The sequence below is a fragment of the Trichechus manatus genome, unplaced genomic scaffold (genome assembly GCF_000243295.1).
Source record: "Trichechus manatus latirostris isolate Lorelei unplaced genomic scaffold, TriManLat1.0 scaffold00003, whole genome shotgun sequence".
Lineage (NCBI taxonomy): Eukaryota > Metazoa > Chordata > Mammalia > Sirenia > Trichechidae > Trichechus > Trichechus manatus.
Window position 1 is genome coordinate 34,357,381 of NW_004443939.1, and position 16,532 is coordinate 34,373,912.

The following is a 16,532-nucleotide window of genomic DNA, read 5'->3' on the forward strand; positions in this document are numbered from 1 at the left end:
GCCCTCTATTGTGATCCCTGTCAGAGCAGTCGGTGGTGGTAGCTGAGCACAGTCTAGTTGTGCTGGACTCAGTCTGCTGGAGGCTGTGGTAGTTGTGGTTCATTAGTCCTTTGGACTAATCTTTCCCTTGTATCTTTGGTTTTCTTCATTCTCCCTTGCTCCCGAAGGGGTGAGACCAGTGGAGTATTTTAGATGGCTGCTCACAGGCTTTTAAGACCTCAGACGCTACTCACCAAGGTAGAATGTAGAACATTTTCTTTATAAACTGTTTCATGTCAGTTGAGCTAGATGTTCCCCAAGACCATGGTCCCCACAGCCCATCAGCCCAGTAATTCAATCCCTCAGAAGAGTTTGGATGTGTTTATGGAGCTTCCATGACTTTGCCTTGGACAAGTTGTGCTGGCTTCCCCAGTATTGTGTACTGTCTTACCCTTCACCAAAGTTACAACTTATCTATTGTCTATTTAGTTTTTCCATCCTCACCCCTCCCCTCCCTTGTAACCATAAAAAATTGTTTCTTTTTGTGTGTAAACCTTTTCATGAGTTTCTACAGTAGTAGTCTCATACAATATTTGTCCTTTTGTGATTGACTTATTTCACGCAGCATAATACTCTCCAGATTCATCCATATTGTGAGATGCCTCGCAGAGTGAAATCTATTCTTGAGATGGTTTCTAAATGTCTTCAAGGTCATACTTTGTCTCTTGTGGACTCTCTTTGTCTTCAGCTTCAGCTTGAACTTCCACATGAGCAGCTGATGGTCTGTTCCACAGTTGGCCCCTGGCTTTGTCTCGACTGATGATATTGAGCTTCTCTATTATTTCATTCAACAGTTGTCATCAATTTGATTCATGTTAATCTCTCTGGCAAGGTCCATATGTATAGTTTTCAATTGTATTGTTGAAAAAATGTATTTCCATTGAGAAGTTATTGGTCTTGCAGAATTCTATTATGCAACCTCTGGCATTTTATCACCAAGGTCATATTTTCCAACAATTCCTACTTCTTTTTTTTCCAACTTTCACATTCTGATCACCAGTAATTATCAGTGCATCTTGATGACATGTTTGATCAATTGCAGTAGGTTGTAAAAATCTTCAATATCTTCATTTTTGGCATTTGTGGTTGGTGTGTAAATTTGAATAATAGTCATATTAACTGGTCTTTCTTGTAGACATATGGATATTAACCTATCATTGATCACATTGCACTTCATGATACATATCAAACTTTCTTTTAACAATAAATGCAATGCTGTTCCTCTTCAACTTGTTGTTCCTATTATAATAGACCATATGATTGTCGGATTCAAAATGGCCAATACCAATCCATTTCAGCTAACTAACACCTAGGATATCATTCTTCAAGTATTCCATTTCATTTTTGATGACCACCAATTTTCCTTGATTCATACCTGGTACATTCCATGTTCTAATTACTAGTAAACGTTTATAGCTGTTACTTCCAATTTTGAGTCATGCCACAGTAGCAAATGAAGGTCCTTGAGGCTTTACTCCACCCCATGATTAAGGCCAGCTCTACTTTGAGGAGGCAGTTCTTCCCAGGTTGTATTTTGAGTGCCATCTGACCTGAGGGACTCATCTTCCAGCACTATATCAGACAATGTTCTGTTTCTATCCGTAAGGTTTTCGTTCGCTAATTTTCAGAAGTAGATCATCAGGACCTTCCTCCTAGTCTATCTTAGTCAGGAAGCTCCACTGAAACCTGTCCACCATGAGTAACCCTGCTGGTATTTGAGAGACCAGTGGCATAGCTTCCCGCACAAAAGCAACATGCAAGCCACCACAGTATGACAAACTGACAGTTTACACTCCTCTTAGTGGACTACTTGCCACAATACACCCTCAATTTTGATCTCTTTATCAACTCTTCCATTAATCAGTGAGGTCCCTGAGAACAGAAACTGTCTTCAACAAATGTGACTAATAGTTTATTGATATGTTGCTATGTGCCGGACACTGTTCTAGGTGCTAGAGATGCAAAGATTAAAATACACTCCTTACAACCTCACATTAAGGGCAATTATTTGCCACAACTACTCTACAAAAGTGTTATTTGTGCTACAGTGAGATAAGGATGGGAAGGAAGATTTAAGACTAACTGGGAGAGTAAAGAAAGGTTTCACAAAGGCAGCAATGGTTCAGGTGGATTAGTAATGGGTCTCCTACCAATTAAGCAATCAATCAGTGATTTTTTTTTTTATTAGGCAGGCATTTCAGAAACATGGAAAAGCATGAAAGCATGACAAAGCATGATGTGTCTAAGGACATAGTGATGGCTTAGTATTACTGAAATGTAAAGTAAAATGAGCAGAATAGAAAAGCTTTCCAAGGTTTTACAGAGTCAACTCTTTCCTACTCTGCTAGCAAGGATTTGACATGCAACATACGAACATATAAATGACATCAACACTGAGCAGATGCAGGTAAAGCAAAGATGTGTCCATTTTTGCCTGCATGACAGTTTCTATTTATTCCTAGGAATGGTACATATTTTAACTAACATAAGATCAAGTAGCTGGGTCAGCAAAAGATGGGGTTACCAATAAAGTTCTCTAGAGTCATGATTCGCCTTATATATAATGCTACACATTTTTTTTGATGATTATCTGCCCAGAGATATGAGGAAAACTTAATATGGAGTTTAGAATAAGGGTACTAGCTCTAGGTCCCTTTTGGCCCTGACTCATGTGGCCTTCTCTAGCATTAGGGAGAGAACCAGAAAAATGAAGCAAATCAACAAAATGAAATAAAACTTCACCCAAGTGTAAGGTAACATCATCTTCCCAAATCTACCGGTACTGGACACAGATGTATTATATAACATATCCCCTACAATTCCTTGAAAGGGCATCAGTCATTCTTACAGTGAGAAGTATCAAGAGAAAAACAACTGTATTTAGTAGCATCTAATTTGATATCCAGGAAGTTAGTCATACTGCACCTTTGGTCCTCGAGGCTTGGTAGTTTTTCCCATCAACTTTTCATCATCAATTTCACATTGTTCCAGAAGATCCAAAATATCTTCCTCCTTAAAAAAAAAATTTGAGTAAAATCAGCAAGATGGCATCACAAGCAGCTCCTGCTTCATTACAATAACTGCCTCTAATCCTGCCTCATTAACATCATAGAGGTAGGATTTACAACATATAGGAAAATAACATCAGATATGAAATGGTGAACAGTCACACAATACTGGGCATCATGGCCTAGCCAAGATGACACACATTTTTGGGGGGCACAATTCAACCCATAACACCCACTATGATGGTTATTATACATACAAAAAAGGAAAATAACAAGTGTTGGTGAGGATAGAGAAATTGGAACTCTGGTGCCTTGCTGTTGGGAATGTAAAATGGTATATAGCCTCTGTGGAAAAGTTTGCATTTCCTCAAAAAGTTAAACAGAATTACCATATGACACAGCAGTTCCACTCCTAGCTATATACCAAAAGAATGAAAGCAGGGACTCAAACAGATATTTGTCCATCAATGTTCACTGCAGTATTATTCACAAGAGCCAAAATGCAAACAACCAAAACTGTAGAATTCAAGTGAAAAGACCATAACAGCTTTATTATGATTATTGACTCAGTATTATTAACAGGGTATCTGAGATACTGGGGGATCACTGCAGGGAGATGCCAGTAATACAGGGTACAAATAGTTTTAACAGATCCACATATATGCATACCTAATGTTGCAGACTATTCATCGGGGGCCCCCAATAAACCGCATCTCCAGTAGTCACACCCTTATGAAGTTTTCCCCTACTTTGACGCTGACTATGTAACTTACTTGAGCAATGAAAGCAAGCATAATGGAAGTAGAGGCTAAATAAGCTCTTCCACTGCATACTGGAGCTTGTCTCTTAAAATGCTCCCTTTTGGAGTTCTGAGCCACTATATCAAGAGCTCTGACTACCCTGCTGAGAGACTGTATAGAGAGAAAGATATGTCCAGCCAGCCCCGCAATGTTCCAGGTATTCCATCCGAGGCACAAGACATTAGTGAAACCATACTGGATCTCTAGCCCCAGGAGAACTTTCAGATGAATGTAGCCATTTGATTCACTCTAGGCAAGACTAGCAGAACCACTCAGCTAAGCCTAGTCAAGACTGTAGAATAATGAACAAATCAATGATTGTTGTTTTAAGTTTTGAGATGGATTATTAGACCTTTCATTAAGGTAAGCAGATTACCATGTGTGGGGTTCTGGGGTTTTTGTTGTTGTTGTTTTGTTTTAAGTGACTTTTTCTCATATGCCGTGTCTGCGTTCCAAGAAAAAAATACTGTATAATGTTAGTTACTATCCAAATAATGTATCACAAACAACTAGGTTAATGCAAGTAACTTTCTTATGCAGTTACATATCCACATCTGTGTAATAAGACACTCTTATTATAATTTATTGATATTACAACATAATAGCAAAATTATCTACCCCATAGTTTGTTCTATTAGATAACATATTGTTTATGAAATCACTTGGTTGGGTTTATTAAATATTAGGAACTTGTTAGAATGTAAAGTCTGAGGGAAGTGCATCTTAAAAGTAAAAATTTTGTTATATGTAGGATTAAAAGCAGATTGTTTTTAAAGACATGTTGGCCTCATTCTTTTTTCTCTAGGTAAACACTTATTCCCTTACCTTCATCCTTTTCAAAGGATTATTCAGTTCTCGCTGGAGTGAAGCTGCTCTTCCTGAAAGAAAAGTCTGAAAAGCAACAGCTAACAAGTTTTCATACTTGTCAAGTAGTGTTTTATCTTCAGGAGGATAAATTCGTCTACAATAAAAGCAGATAAACCAAGTTTAAAAAACTATCATAGTTCAATAGTTAAGGTCAACTACATAGATAATTCGTGACTACCTACTCTGTGACAGTCATTTTACTAGGTGCTAGAAATAAAGATGAATACAGTTATAAGAAACTCATAAATTTCCATCTGCTACCCACATGAATTGAAAGCTTATCTAGAGAATTATCATTATATAATAAAGCTCCAAAAGTACAGCATAAGGGTTTGGCTGAAGGGGTAACTGGAGAAGGATGACAATGAGTCAGATTGGAGAAAATAAATTTATAAGGAAGAGTTCAGGTCATGAGGGATATTTGGGAGCTTTGGACCTCATGCCGTTACTGAAGTAAACAAGAATATAGAGATTAGGCAGCCCTGGTGGCACAATGGTTAAGTGTTCAGCTGCTAACCAAAAGGTCAGCAGTTCGAATCCACCAGCCGCTCCTTGGAAACCCTACGGGGCAGTTCTACGCTGTCCTATAGGATCGCTTTGAGTCAGAATAGACTTGGCGGCAACAAGTTTGGTTTTTTTTAATAGCGACTAGCCCTGATGATATCTTTCCGGGTGGTGGAACTTGCCTCATAGGCTAGACAGAATTGGGGTAGATGTAGTATGTATGGGATAAATGTGTTCTTATCACATGTGGATTGTGTTAAGGCCAGGAAAGGCAGTCATACCAGGAGAGCACGAAGCTCTATGTCCATCCCCTCCTTAATCTTGATGAATCAATGTCAAAGCTTGGGAGGAAGAGCAGTCTTTCTAAGAACTTAAGGAGCTTAAGGGGTCCTCTCTGGATCCTATCAAGGGTTGTGTATGGACAGGTTCCAGTTCAGCACAATGCATACCCCTGTTGTTTTGTCATATCTGGTTCCTTCTAACATTTTTGTTATCTGCCTGGTTCCTGAAGCATTTGAGCTTAAAAACAAAGTACAGCAAGAACACTGAATTGACAGAAAGGATACTAGAGACCTGAATCCTGACTTTCTCAAAACACCACATTATAACAAAATAATGTTACAGGATAATGATAATGACGACTGAAAAGACCACTCCAGAGGCTGACTAGCAGACGGTCTCCCAAGCTGAACCATCTACTTGCTGACTACCTTTTCTTTCTGGGAAGATATTAAACAGAACTACTTTCTCAGAATGAAAAACAAAAATAACAACAAAAAAAAAAAACACAGTACTTAAAATAAGCTTAAAGGTTAAAAATGTAGAGTAATAGCTTTGACACTTCACCCCTTCAATCTGTACAAATGTAGAAGCATATAGTTACCTATAATTCCCCATATGCCGATTTTCATGTTCTTCTTTTGAGACCTGCTTTCGTACTTGAGCGAGTCTCTCTTTCTAGAAATGAAGAAATTTTACAAATAAAAACTGACAAATGAATCATACAATTCAAATTGTAGGTACTTTGTTAAATTTTTCATACCAACTCTTCTTTCCGCCTCTCCAATTGGTGTCTCTGCTGTTCCCAGTCTGAGGAACCTGGTAAGAGTCTTTTTATTGAACTTTGACCATAAAGCCTCTTTTGAGCCTCAGCTTTTTGTTTGGCCAAGTTTCTCCTTTTATCACCGGTCCTAAAATATAAAACCCAAGAACACATTCTAGAATTCCAAGGTCTCTGATGTTACCCTAGTGAGGAGAATTGGCAGAAGAAGAGAGACAGTGGAGAAAGGAATGCATATTTGATTAAATTTATATATACATATGCATTATATTTGTACATTCATCCATTAATATGGGTCTCCATATGGTAAACAGAAGTTCTGTAGAAAGATCAAATGGAAACAATATAGGTTTGGAAGAGTCAGACAGATGTAGTTTCATATCAGAATCGACTCGACAGAAATGGGTTTTTTTGTTTTTTTTTAACTTACTAGCTCTCCAATTTTAGATGAGTCAATTAACTGCTCTGACTCTGTTTCCCCATCTATTATACATTAGCAATAACGTTTCCATCTTAGTGTTCTTATAATATCAATTTGTAGTAGCATTAATAGGTACTTAAAAAATGTTGGTTCTTTTCTCCTCCATCAACCAAGTTCACTTTTATTTAAGCATTTCTCGTTTATACTGAACACTCTTTAGCACATTTTCAATTCTGACTAAAATCTCAGCCTAACAATCATTATTTATTTGAAAATATCTGCATAGTCTGTCTCATCTTTTACTCCACCATGAAAAATTTAGTTGTAAGTCTCTGATTTTTATAGGAAAACCCTGTTGTGGGATTGCTTTCTGAGCCTCTTTTCCCCCTCTTCCTTCCCAAGCAGCTGGTGCAATAAGATAAGCCTGAGGCCTCCTCTACCCCTCCTCTCTAACTTGCACTGTTGTACATCATCCTTGAAAGGCCTACCAGGAACAGGGTAAGCTCCAGGGAAAAAAAAGAAAGGCAAAGCCATTTATTCTCTCACCCTTAGGAGAAAAAAGGGCCCTTATCCTTGAGCTTACATTTCCATGACTCTCCATGTCATTAGCCTGGTAGGGCCCAGATGAGGATGTAAACTAAAGAAAAAGGGACAAGAAGACCATTTGGCCATTTTCTAGTGTGGAAATTAAGCTGGAGAGGTAAAAGAAGTGCTTAAGCTTACATGTGGTCCCATTGAATTCATCAGGAGATTACACTGAGAATATAAGGCCAGCACCCTAGATAGTAAAGAGTGTTGTTCTTTTGCCTTAAATATGTACCATCCTCACAGCCTGAACTTGCAGGAGTGTTAGGAAACTCATCGATTCTCTTTCATGACAGCATGGAAGCTTGAGTGACAAGAGTTCAACAGGTAGACAGGGTAAAAGGAAGAACTTGAGAAAAGGCATAAACACATTCAGAAAATTGCAAGTCATTCAGTATGGCTATAGTTTTGGATGAATGTATGAAACTTAGCTAGTCACAAAGCCTTAATTAAATACTAGATTACTGAGTCTCAAATTTAACTTTAGGGAATGGGGGGGACATGAATTTTAAACAAGAGAAGGATATAATTCTCTATTTGCAAGTTTTTAAAATTATGCCCTTGGTAATATGTAGAGTGGCTCAGAAGTGGAGAAGAAGAGACAGAGGCAGCTAAGATGGGATGTTATTCATTAGCAAATCACATTGTATGCAATGCAAAGGAGGTTAGACTTTATCTTAAAGTGTGGAAACAACATGATGAGAATATCGGAGTTTATAAATCTCTCTTCAAACACTGGCGTTCCTCAGGGCTCTGCCGTTGCCCCTCTTTACTTCTCAGTATATACCTGTGTAATCTCATCCATTAGATTCAACTGCCATCTATACAAGGATGTCAGTCAAATAGATATATTTGTGTCCTGGGAAGCTGTAAATCAAATTTCCTATTTAACATTTCTACCTGCATGTCTCAAAGTAACTCAAAATTAGCATGTCCAAATGTAAACTATCTCCCTCTTTCTACCCTCCCCAATCACTTCTCACCTATATTCTTTATCTCAGTAAACAGCACATCAACAAAGAAGTTATCCAAGCCAGAAACCTAAGAATCATGGGAGGCTTTGAATTCCCAGTAGCCCTGGTGGCACAGGAGTGAAGAACTCAGCTGCTAACCACAAGGTCGGCAGTTCGAATCCACTAACCCCTCCTTGGAAACTCTATAGGGCGGTGCTACTCTATCCTGTAGGGTTGCTATGAGTTGGAATCGCCTCAACGGCAACGGGCTTGGATGACTGCAATAGTAGTGGGCGCTTGATAAATATTTGTTGAATGACTTGCAGAGTAACAGTGTGGAAGCTACAAATTGGGGTGAGAGTTAGTGCTAGAAGCAGGGAGGAAACTAATAAAATAGTCCAAGAGGAAGATGAGAAGTCCTTAAACTTGGACAGTGGAATAAGAAATTAATAGATAGTCAGAAATTTGACAGGATTCAGTTGACTCAAAAGAAAGGAGGAATTAAGGATAGCTCCCAGCTTTCCAGCCTGGGTTTTTATGTGATTGATTGTGCCATTAACTAGCACAGTAAAGAAAGATAGAAGACTAGGTTTGGGTGATTATCAATGCATTGCACTTGTCTATGACTATATGTTTCCTTTTTAATAACTGAGCTACTAAAGAAGAGGAAATTTTATTCGTTTTTGTATCTCAAGCTTCTAATAAAGGCTCTTTAAGAATGTCCATGAAATATATATAAATGATTAGATTTAGCCTCTGTGAGTTGGAGGTATGTGATACTCTTAGCAGAAAACAGGAGGAAAACCCAGTAAAAGGAACATGACTGAAGAAGAAAATAATTCAACCTGGGTCATATTGAACCTGAAGTGCCATCAGAACATTCACAAATTCATTCATTTATTTACTTAGTCACTTACTACATGTTTGTTGAACAGTTAGCAGACCAGAAGTATCCAGTGTACAGCGTCATCAGACATCTGCAAATGCAGGACTAGAACTCCAGAGAGGCTCACGGCTAGTGAGAGGCACCCCAATCTATACCTCAGTACTTACAGATGTTAATTGGGGGGACTCTAGTGTGAGACTCACAAATGGTGCCAACTGAGTGAATGAGACTGATGAAGAAGAAAAGAGGGCTGAGGCAAGAACACAGTAAAAAATGACAATTAGGGAGCAGAAAGTATGTGAAATAAAAAAGGGGCAGAGGAATCTCAAAGTTAAGTGAGCCCTGAGAATAGTACCAAAGAAGACCAATGAGAATGAATTTTCAAAAGCAGGGTAGCATAAAATGCTGCAAATACCATGTACCTCTAGCTCATGAATTTGTCCTAAATAAGAGCCAGATAGTTTAATTTAATTTAATTTAATCTAACCTAATTAACAAGTTTTTCAGACCCACAGACTCATGGGACTACGAATGTCTTTCCTAGACTCTATTTTAAAGATCCTAATAGATACTTATGGAGGAAAAAGACTCTTCTTATCACCCCATTAATACCACCACAGCACTCGGTTGGATACTCCTTTTTTTACAGAAAAAAATAACTTTTAATTATTCTACGTATAACTCTTTTCACACTCTCTTATTGCTGAAAACACCAAGCACAAGTTTTCTGATAATTATTTGAATCTGAACTCAAATTGTAATGTGCTGTCTAAGCACAAAGAGGACCAACAGTTGCGATACCTACCCTAAGCAATCTATACTCCCCTGGATTTCCTGAAGACTAAACGCATGTCTTTAAAAAAACTAACTTTAGGGTATATATGAAGCCTATACTATAAGTAGGAGACCTGGTGGCACAGGGTGCTAACCAAAGAGCTTGGCTGCTAACCAAAAGGTCGCCAGTTTGAATCCACCAGCTGCTCCTTACAAACCCTATGGGGCAGTTCTACTCTGTCCTATAGGGTCGCTGTGAGTTGGAATCAACATGACACCAATGGGTATATGTGTATATATATATATATATATGTACATATACTATAAGTAAGGAGCCCTGGTGGCACAGTAGTTAAGTGCTTGGCTGCGGTTCAAACCCACCAGCTGCTCTGCAGGAGAAAGATGTGGCAGTCCGCTTCTGTAAAGATTATAGCCTTGGAAACCCTATGGGGCAGTTCCACTCTGCCCTATAGGGTCATTATGAGTTGGAACTGACTTGAGGGCAAAGGGTTTGTTTTTTGATTATACTAAGAATTGTAAGGAGTACTAACACATATACTTCTTGACTTCAAGGAGTTTAACTCAAATTGAAAAGAAAAGCAGCCACACCTAGGTAAAACAGCACAGAACATAAGAGAATAAACAAAATGAATACAGACTATAATTCTTCCTAGAGCTCAAAGAAAGGAAAGATTAATTTGGGCTAAAAAGGAAGTTTCAGAATAAAAGATAGGATTTGAATCGTAGGCAATAAGAAAAGGCATACAGGCTAGGGACTAGCATAAATCACCAGTGAGAATGTGCAAGATATGTAGGAAAAATAATGAGATAATCAACCTAACTAAAACAGTTAGTGTTGGTGAGAAATAAAATATATGAGCAGACAGCTAAGGTAAATTTATGAAAGGAGTTTAGACCAGGTGTTTAGGTTCTTCAGCAGAAAGATACCACAATGAAAAAAAGATTATTCCAATAGTCTGATTAAAATGGATCTAAGTAGGGAATTTCTGGAATCATAGAACGATTTATTCTGCCCCAAATTAAAACAGTTCATATGAAAACTTAACCTATAATATTTAATAAGTAATTATTTTCTTAGTATTCTTAGTTCCTGCATATGTTCCTGTGATGTGCCCATCACAAACACAGCCACAGTGAAATACGAGTCTAACACATATGTCCATGGAGCTCTCCATCTGGTTGGGGAGAGAAGGCACTTCTGCAACATAAGCCTCATTAGCATATGCTCTAAATGTTAAGAATTGTGCTAAATTGTTTGTGGAACAACATTAAAAAAATAAGGGAAGAGGAATCCCAACTTCCCCTTACTTTTAGGTCTAGAAATTTTTTGACTGTTTAAACTATATACACCTTACCTTAAAGGTGAAAAGTACTCATAGATAATGTCTCAGATTGGTACCATAATTGGAAAAGTCAATAGACAAAACAACAACAAAAAAAAAAAACTAAACACAAACACAATGCCAACTTGAATAATAATAAACATACAAAAAACACATATTGCTTAATTAAATAATCTGAAATACTTAATGCACTTGTATAAAATACACAAAACAAAACCAAAAAATTCAAAATTCCGTTATCTCTTTCCTTTTTACTCATTTCTTTTAGGATATTTGAAATATAAGTAGAATTTAGCCACATCACTCTTTGGTCAGGCAAGAGAGTCATGAAAATTTCTGAACCCATATTATGTCCAACTCTTTCTTTAATGATATTTTCCACATAAAACTTGGAAACATTTAAAATCCATAAATCACTTGGAAGCATCCCATAGCTCTTCTTGAACTGACAATTAGAACTGAAATCATAAAATCCTTGAGTTAAAATGACCTCTGAGGTTCTTTAATCCAAAGCCCTAAACTCAGCTTGAACACTTATAACGACAGACAGCTCACTACTTCATGAAGCAGTTCAGTTAAATTCCCATGGGATCTCTCATTATGAGCCAAAAGCGTTTTCCCACGTAACAGCATTTCAGATATTTGAAATCTATGATCATATGCATTCCAAACAGGCTAACACCCACACCTACCAAGTCTTTGCTTAAATTTTACTTCCTTATCTGTCTATGCTTCTTCTCAGTGGGAAAGTCAGCCTTCATTTAACAATTGCTGCTTGTTGTTCTTTACACAGGCAGCATGGTATAATGGGAAAACCTCTGGAATGAAATATAGGAAATCCATGTTTAAGATTTTTTTAATTCCTGGATGACCTCTCTGTGCTTTAGTTTCTTCATTTGTAAAACGAGGAAGATCGAGGGTCGCTAAGGTATTCTCCAGTCTGACCTCTTACTCTATTAAATAACTATACCAACACTGTAATTTAACCACTTTTACTGCAGGCTGTTGCTGATAGCTGCTATTGAGTTGGTCCCCAACTCCTGGCAACCCCATGCACAACAGAACAAAACGCTGCCCAATCCTACATCAACCCCATGATCGGATGCAGATTAGACTGTTGTAATCCATAGAGTTTTCATTGCTCGATTTTTGAAAGATTGCCAGACCTTTCTTCCTAGTCTGTCTTAGTCTGGAAGCTCCACTGAGACCTGTTCAACATCATTGCAAAACACAAGCCTCTACTGACAGAGGGGTGGTGACTGTGAATGAGGTAGACAGCAGCGTGTGGAGAATAGGAAATGCAGTATGTGAGAGGAAGGGAAGAGATATAAAAAAAGAAAGAAAGAAACTAAATGGATTTAAAGAATCAATAAACTCCTTCAGAATACAAAAAAAAAAATTTTACAAGCCAATTTTATGTACAAATGATTCTTCTATGTCAAATGTGGAACCCAAAGGATAGAGGAAATACTTTACCTGATGTTTAGTAGCTTCAGTGCATTGAGCAGCACTCCCCTTTTTACGTCATAATCTATTTTCTGATCAGTTCCAAAGCTTGGTGCTCGATTAATCTGAAAGTTACAAAGAAAATAATTAAAGTAGTCAAATGTTGAAAGGTCAATAAATATTCAATACATATTTGTTAATCTTACATGGGATCCCCAAAGCTTTACACAGTAGATGGCCCAGTTACTATTGCCACTTCCCTTCCCCAGCTCAGGTCTGCCCTGTCAGCATCATCTGCCTCTCTGCTCTTCACTCTCTCCATGCACTCTAGGTTTTAAGTTTAAGGAAATTAAAAATGACTTGTCCTGATAAAAAAAAAAGTTGGAAGAACAGTAATAATAAGCAATATTCATGTTACCAATATAGCAATAATTGAATGCATGCATGCATTTAATACATTGAAACACAGTGCCCTCTCTTTCACTGTTTCAGATCTTTCTGATGAATTTATCTATTGCTGCCTGAAACAAAAATTTTGTTTCTCTCTACCTGGCTCAAACAATAATTCATCAATTTTCATTGCCAAAGCCATTGACTATATTACTCAGAAAATACTATTAAGGGTAGCTGCATACTATGAGCTTTTCTAACTGTATAAGGACAAATGTGAATAAATGAGCTATTTGTGGCTGTTCTACTTTCCTCTATTATTTTCATTAAAATGAAAAATAAGTAACTGTCTACACCCTAATATGCATTATGCAATATGCTACCCCTTCAAGAGCTGGGGTTTTTGTTTCGGTCTTTGTTCTTGTTGATATTTTTTGTTGTTAGGAAAATGTAATTGGAATAATAACGGTTGTTAAGAAAATTAATTAGTTCAGTTGGTTAGAATACTACTAATGAGTTCAATGCTACAGCTTAGCTCTGTGGCCACCACAGACTATCCCAAAAAAGAAGTGTGCTACTAGTCATAAGGAAAGGAGCTTATTATACAAAGCCATAACCATAAGAGAGAAAACAACTGATGGCATGCGTTCTACAACTGGCAGCTGCAGGAAACACCACGTTATATTCAAGAAATCATCCAGGAATATTAATTACATTAATTGGTAATGTAGCACAGGTTCACTAAAGAAAAATTAGTAAACAACAAACAGAAAAAAAGGTTACCTGTAATCTCACTATCTAGTGTTATTGTTAACAATTTGGTAAACAGCATTCCAGGTAGTTTCTACGCACGCCTATTTAAAATATTCGTTTTACTTTACAAATACATGTCTATACTAACTATAAAACCAAACCAAACCTGTTGCCATCAAGTCCTTTCCAACTTATAGCAACCCTATGGGACAGAGTAGAACTGCCGCATAGAGTTTCCAAGAAGCAGGTGGTGGATTCAAACTGCTGACCCTTTGCCAAGCTCTTAAATATTGCCCCACCGGGGCTCTATACTAACAATACTATTTTATAATCCAACATTTTCCTTTAACAATATATCAGGAAATTATTTCATGCCAGAATTTTGATGAATGCATGGTATTCCCTGTCTAGAGATATGCCATCCTGTGTTTTGACTCTTTTGTGGATTTCTGATTTAGAAAAACAAAACAAAACAAAAACTCCAACTCAAAGCAACACTGTAGGACACAGTGGAACTGCCCACATAGAGTTTCCAAGGAGCGCCTGGTGGATTCGAACTGTCGACCTTACGGTTAATAGATGTAGCTCTTAACCACTACCCCACCAGGGTAGGTGATGAACATATTCCTGTCATTGTGATGTGGTCTCAAGAGGCTGGGAGTGGCCTGGAAATTGCAGGAACACCCATTCATTCCAGGTAAATTTGAGAAAAGTTCATTATGTGCTATTTTAGAGTTCGAAGCACTTCCTTTTACAAGTGCAGAAAAGGGTTAAGTAATATATACAAAAAATGTTTCAGCCATTTGTATTACAAATTGAAATCTCTGGAATCTGTAATACAAGCAATAATAGCCTGCTACTGCATGTAAAGGATTATAAAACAAACCAGGCATTTAGGAACTGATGTTTAAGTGTTTCTTTGAAATGTTATCTCTCTTTACAGAACTCCTTAGGTGTTCCATTCCAAAATTGCAGTCTTGAATTCTGTCAGGCATAGCCCTCTTCAAGGATGTTAGTTGGTATAACGTACCCTCAGATCTTTCCTTCTTCTTCCTATTTCAGATGCTTCCCTCTACTGTCATATAAAATAAATGTCTTAAAAAATCGTACCCAAATAAAATGTACTAACATGCAGAATGGTAGAAAAGCTTTTTCAATTCATGTAAGCATTCAAGGTTGTTGGTGTTTGTTTGTTCATTTGTTTGATAAGTTTTATAAGAAAGCCAAAGGAAAAAATAAAAGAAGAATCAGAAATGGCTGACAAGAAACTCTGAAAATTAGACAGGGCTCTATGTAGCCAAAACTCTACGCTGTCATGTTGATGGTTCTTCGGTTCTCATTCTCTACACTATTCTAAAACACTAATGACTGAAGACTAGATGAGTTGTGGAATGACATCAAGGACATCATACGTGAAGATAGTAAAAGGTCATTAAAAAGATAGGAAAGAAAGAAGAGGCCAAAATGGATGTCAGAAGAGACTCTGAAACTTCCTCTTAACATAGAGTAGCTAAAGCGAATGGAAGAAATAATGAAGTAAAAGAGCTGAACAGAGGATTTCAAAGGGCGCCTTGAGAAGACAAAGTAAAGTATTATAATGAAATGTGCAAAAACCTACAGTTAGAAAACCAAAATGGAAGAATACGCTCGGCATTTCTCAAACTGAAAGAACTGAAGAAAAAAATTTAAGCCTCAAATTGCAATATTGAAGGATTCTACAGGGAAAATATTAAACAACGCAGGAAGGATCAAAAGAAGATGGAGGCAATACAGAGTCACTGTACCAAAAAGAATTGTCGACATTCAAACATTTCAGGAAGTAATATATGATCAAGAACTGAAGGTGCTGAAGGAAGAAGTCCAAGCTGCACTGAAGGCACTGATGATAAACAAGGCTCCAGGAACTGACAGAATACGAATTGAGATGTTTCAACAAACAGATGTAGTGCTGGAGGTGCTCATTCGTCTATGCCAAGAAATTTGGAAGACAACCGATTGGAAGAGATGCATATTTATGCCTATTCCAAAGAAAGTGATCCAACAGAATGTGTAAATTATCTAACAATATCATTAATATCACACACAAGTAAAATTTTGCTGAAGGTTATTCAAAAGCAGTTGCCGCAGTACATTGACAGGGAACTGCCAGAAATTCAAGCCAGATTCAGAAGAAGATGTAGAACCAGGGATATCATTGCTGATGTCAGATGGATCGTGGCTGAGAGCAGAGAATACCAGAAAGATGTTTACCTGTGTTTCATTGACTATGCAAAGGCATTCAACTGTGTGGATCATAACAATTTATGGATAACATTGTGAGGAATGGGAATTCCAGAACACTTAATTGTACTCAGGAGCAACCTGTACCTAGACCAAGAGACAGTCATTCGAACAGAACAAGGAGATACTGCGTGGTTTAAAGTCAGGAAAGGTGTGTGTCAGGGTTGTATCATTTCACCATACTTATTCAATCTGTATGCTGAGCAAATAATCTGAGAATCCGGACTATATGAAGAAGAACGTGGCATCACGATTGGAGGAGGGCTCATTAACAATCTGCGATATGCAGATGACACAACCTTGCTTGTTGAAAGCAAAGAGGATTTGAAGCACTGTCTTAGTGATCTAGTGCTGCTATAACAGATATACCACAAGTGGATGGCTTTAACAACAAGAAATTTA

At 37.6% G+C, this 16,532-nt stretch overlaps 1 protein-coding gene across 2 annotated transcripts in view; it reads right to left on the bottom strand.

The window, feature by feature from the left end:
• TTLL7 (tubulin tyrosine ligase like 7) overlaps window positions 1-16,532 on the bottom strand; it is a 166,100-nt gene that overhangs the window by 53,313 nt on the left and 96,255 nt on the right. For both annotated transcript variants that reach the window (XM_004369093.3, XM_023731455.1), the window contains 5 exons: window positions 12,738-12,832; window positions 6,261-6,408; window positions 6,102-6,175; window positions 4,673-4,808; window positions 2,965-3,051 (listed from right to left, as the gene is read on the bottom strand). In XM_004369093.3, coding sequence (XP_004369150.1) covers window positions 2,965-3,051; window positions 4,673-4,808; window positions 6,102-6,175; window positions 6,261-6,408; window positions 12,738-12,832 — 540 coding nt within the window. The remainder of the gene's footprint in view (window positions 1-2,964; window positions 3,052-4,672; window positions 4,809-6,101; window positions 6,176-6,260; window positions 6,409-12,737; window positions 12,833-16,532) is intronic.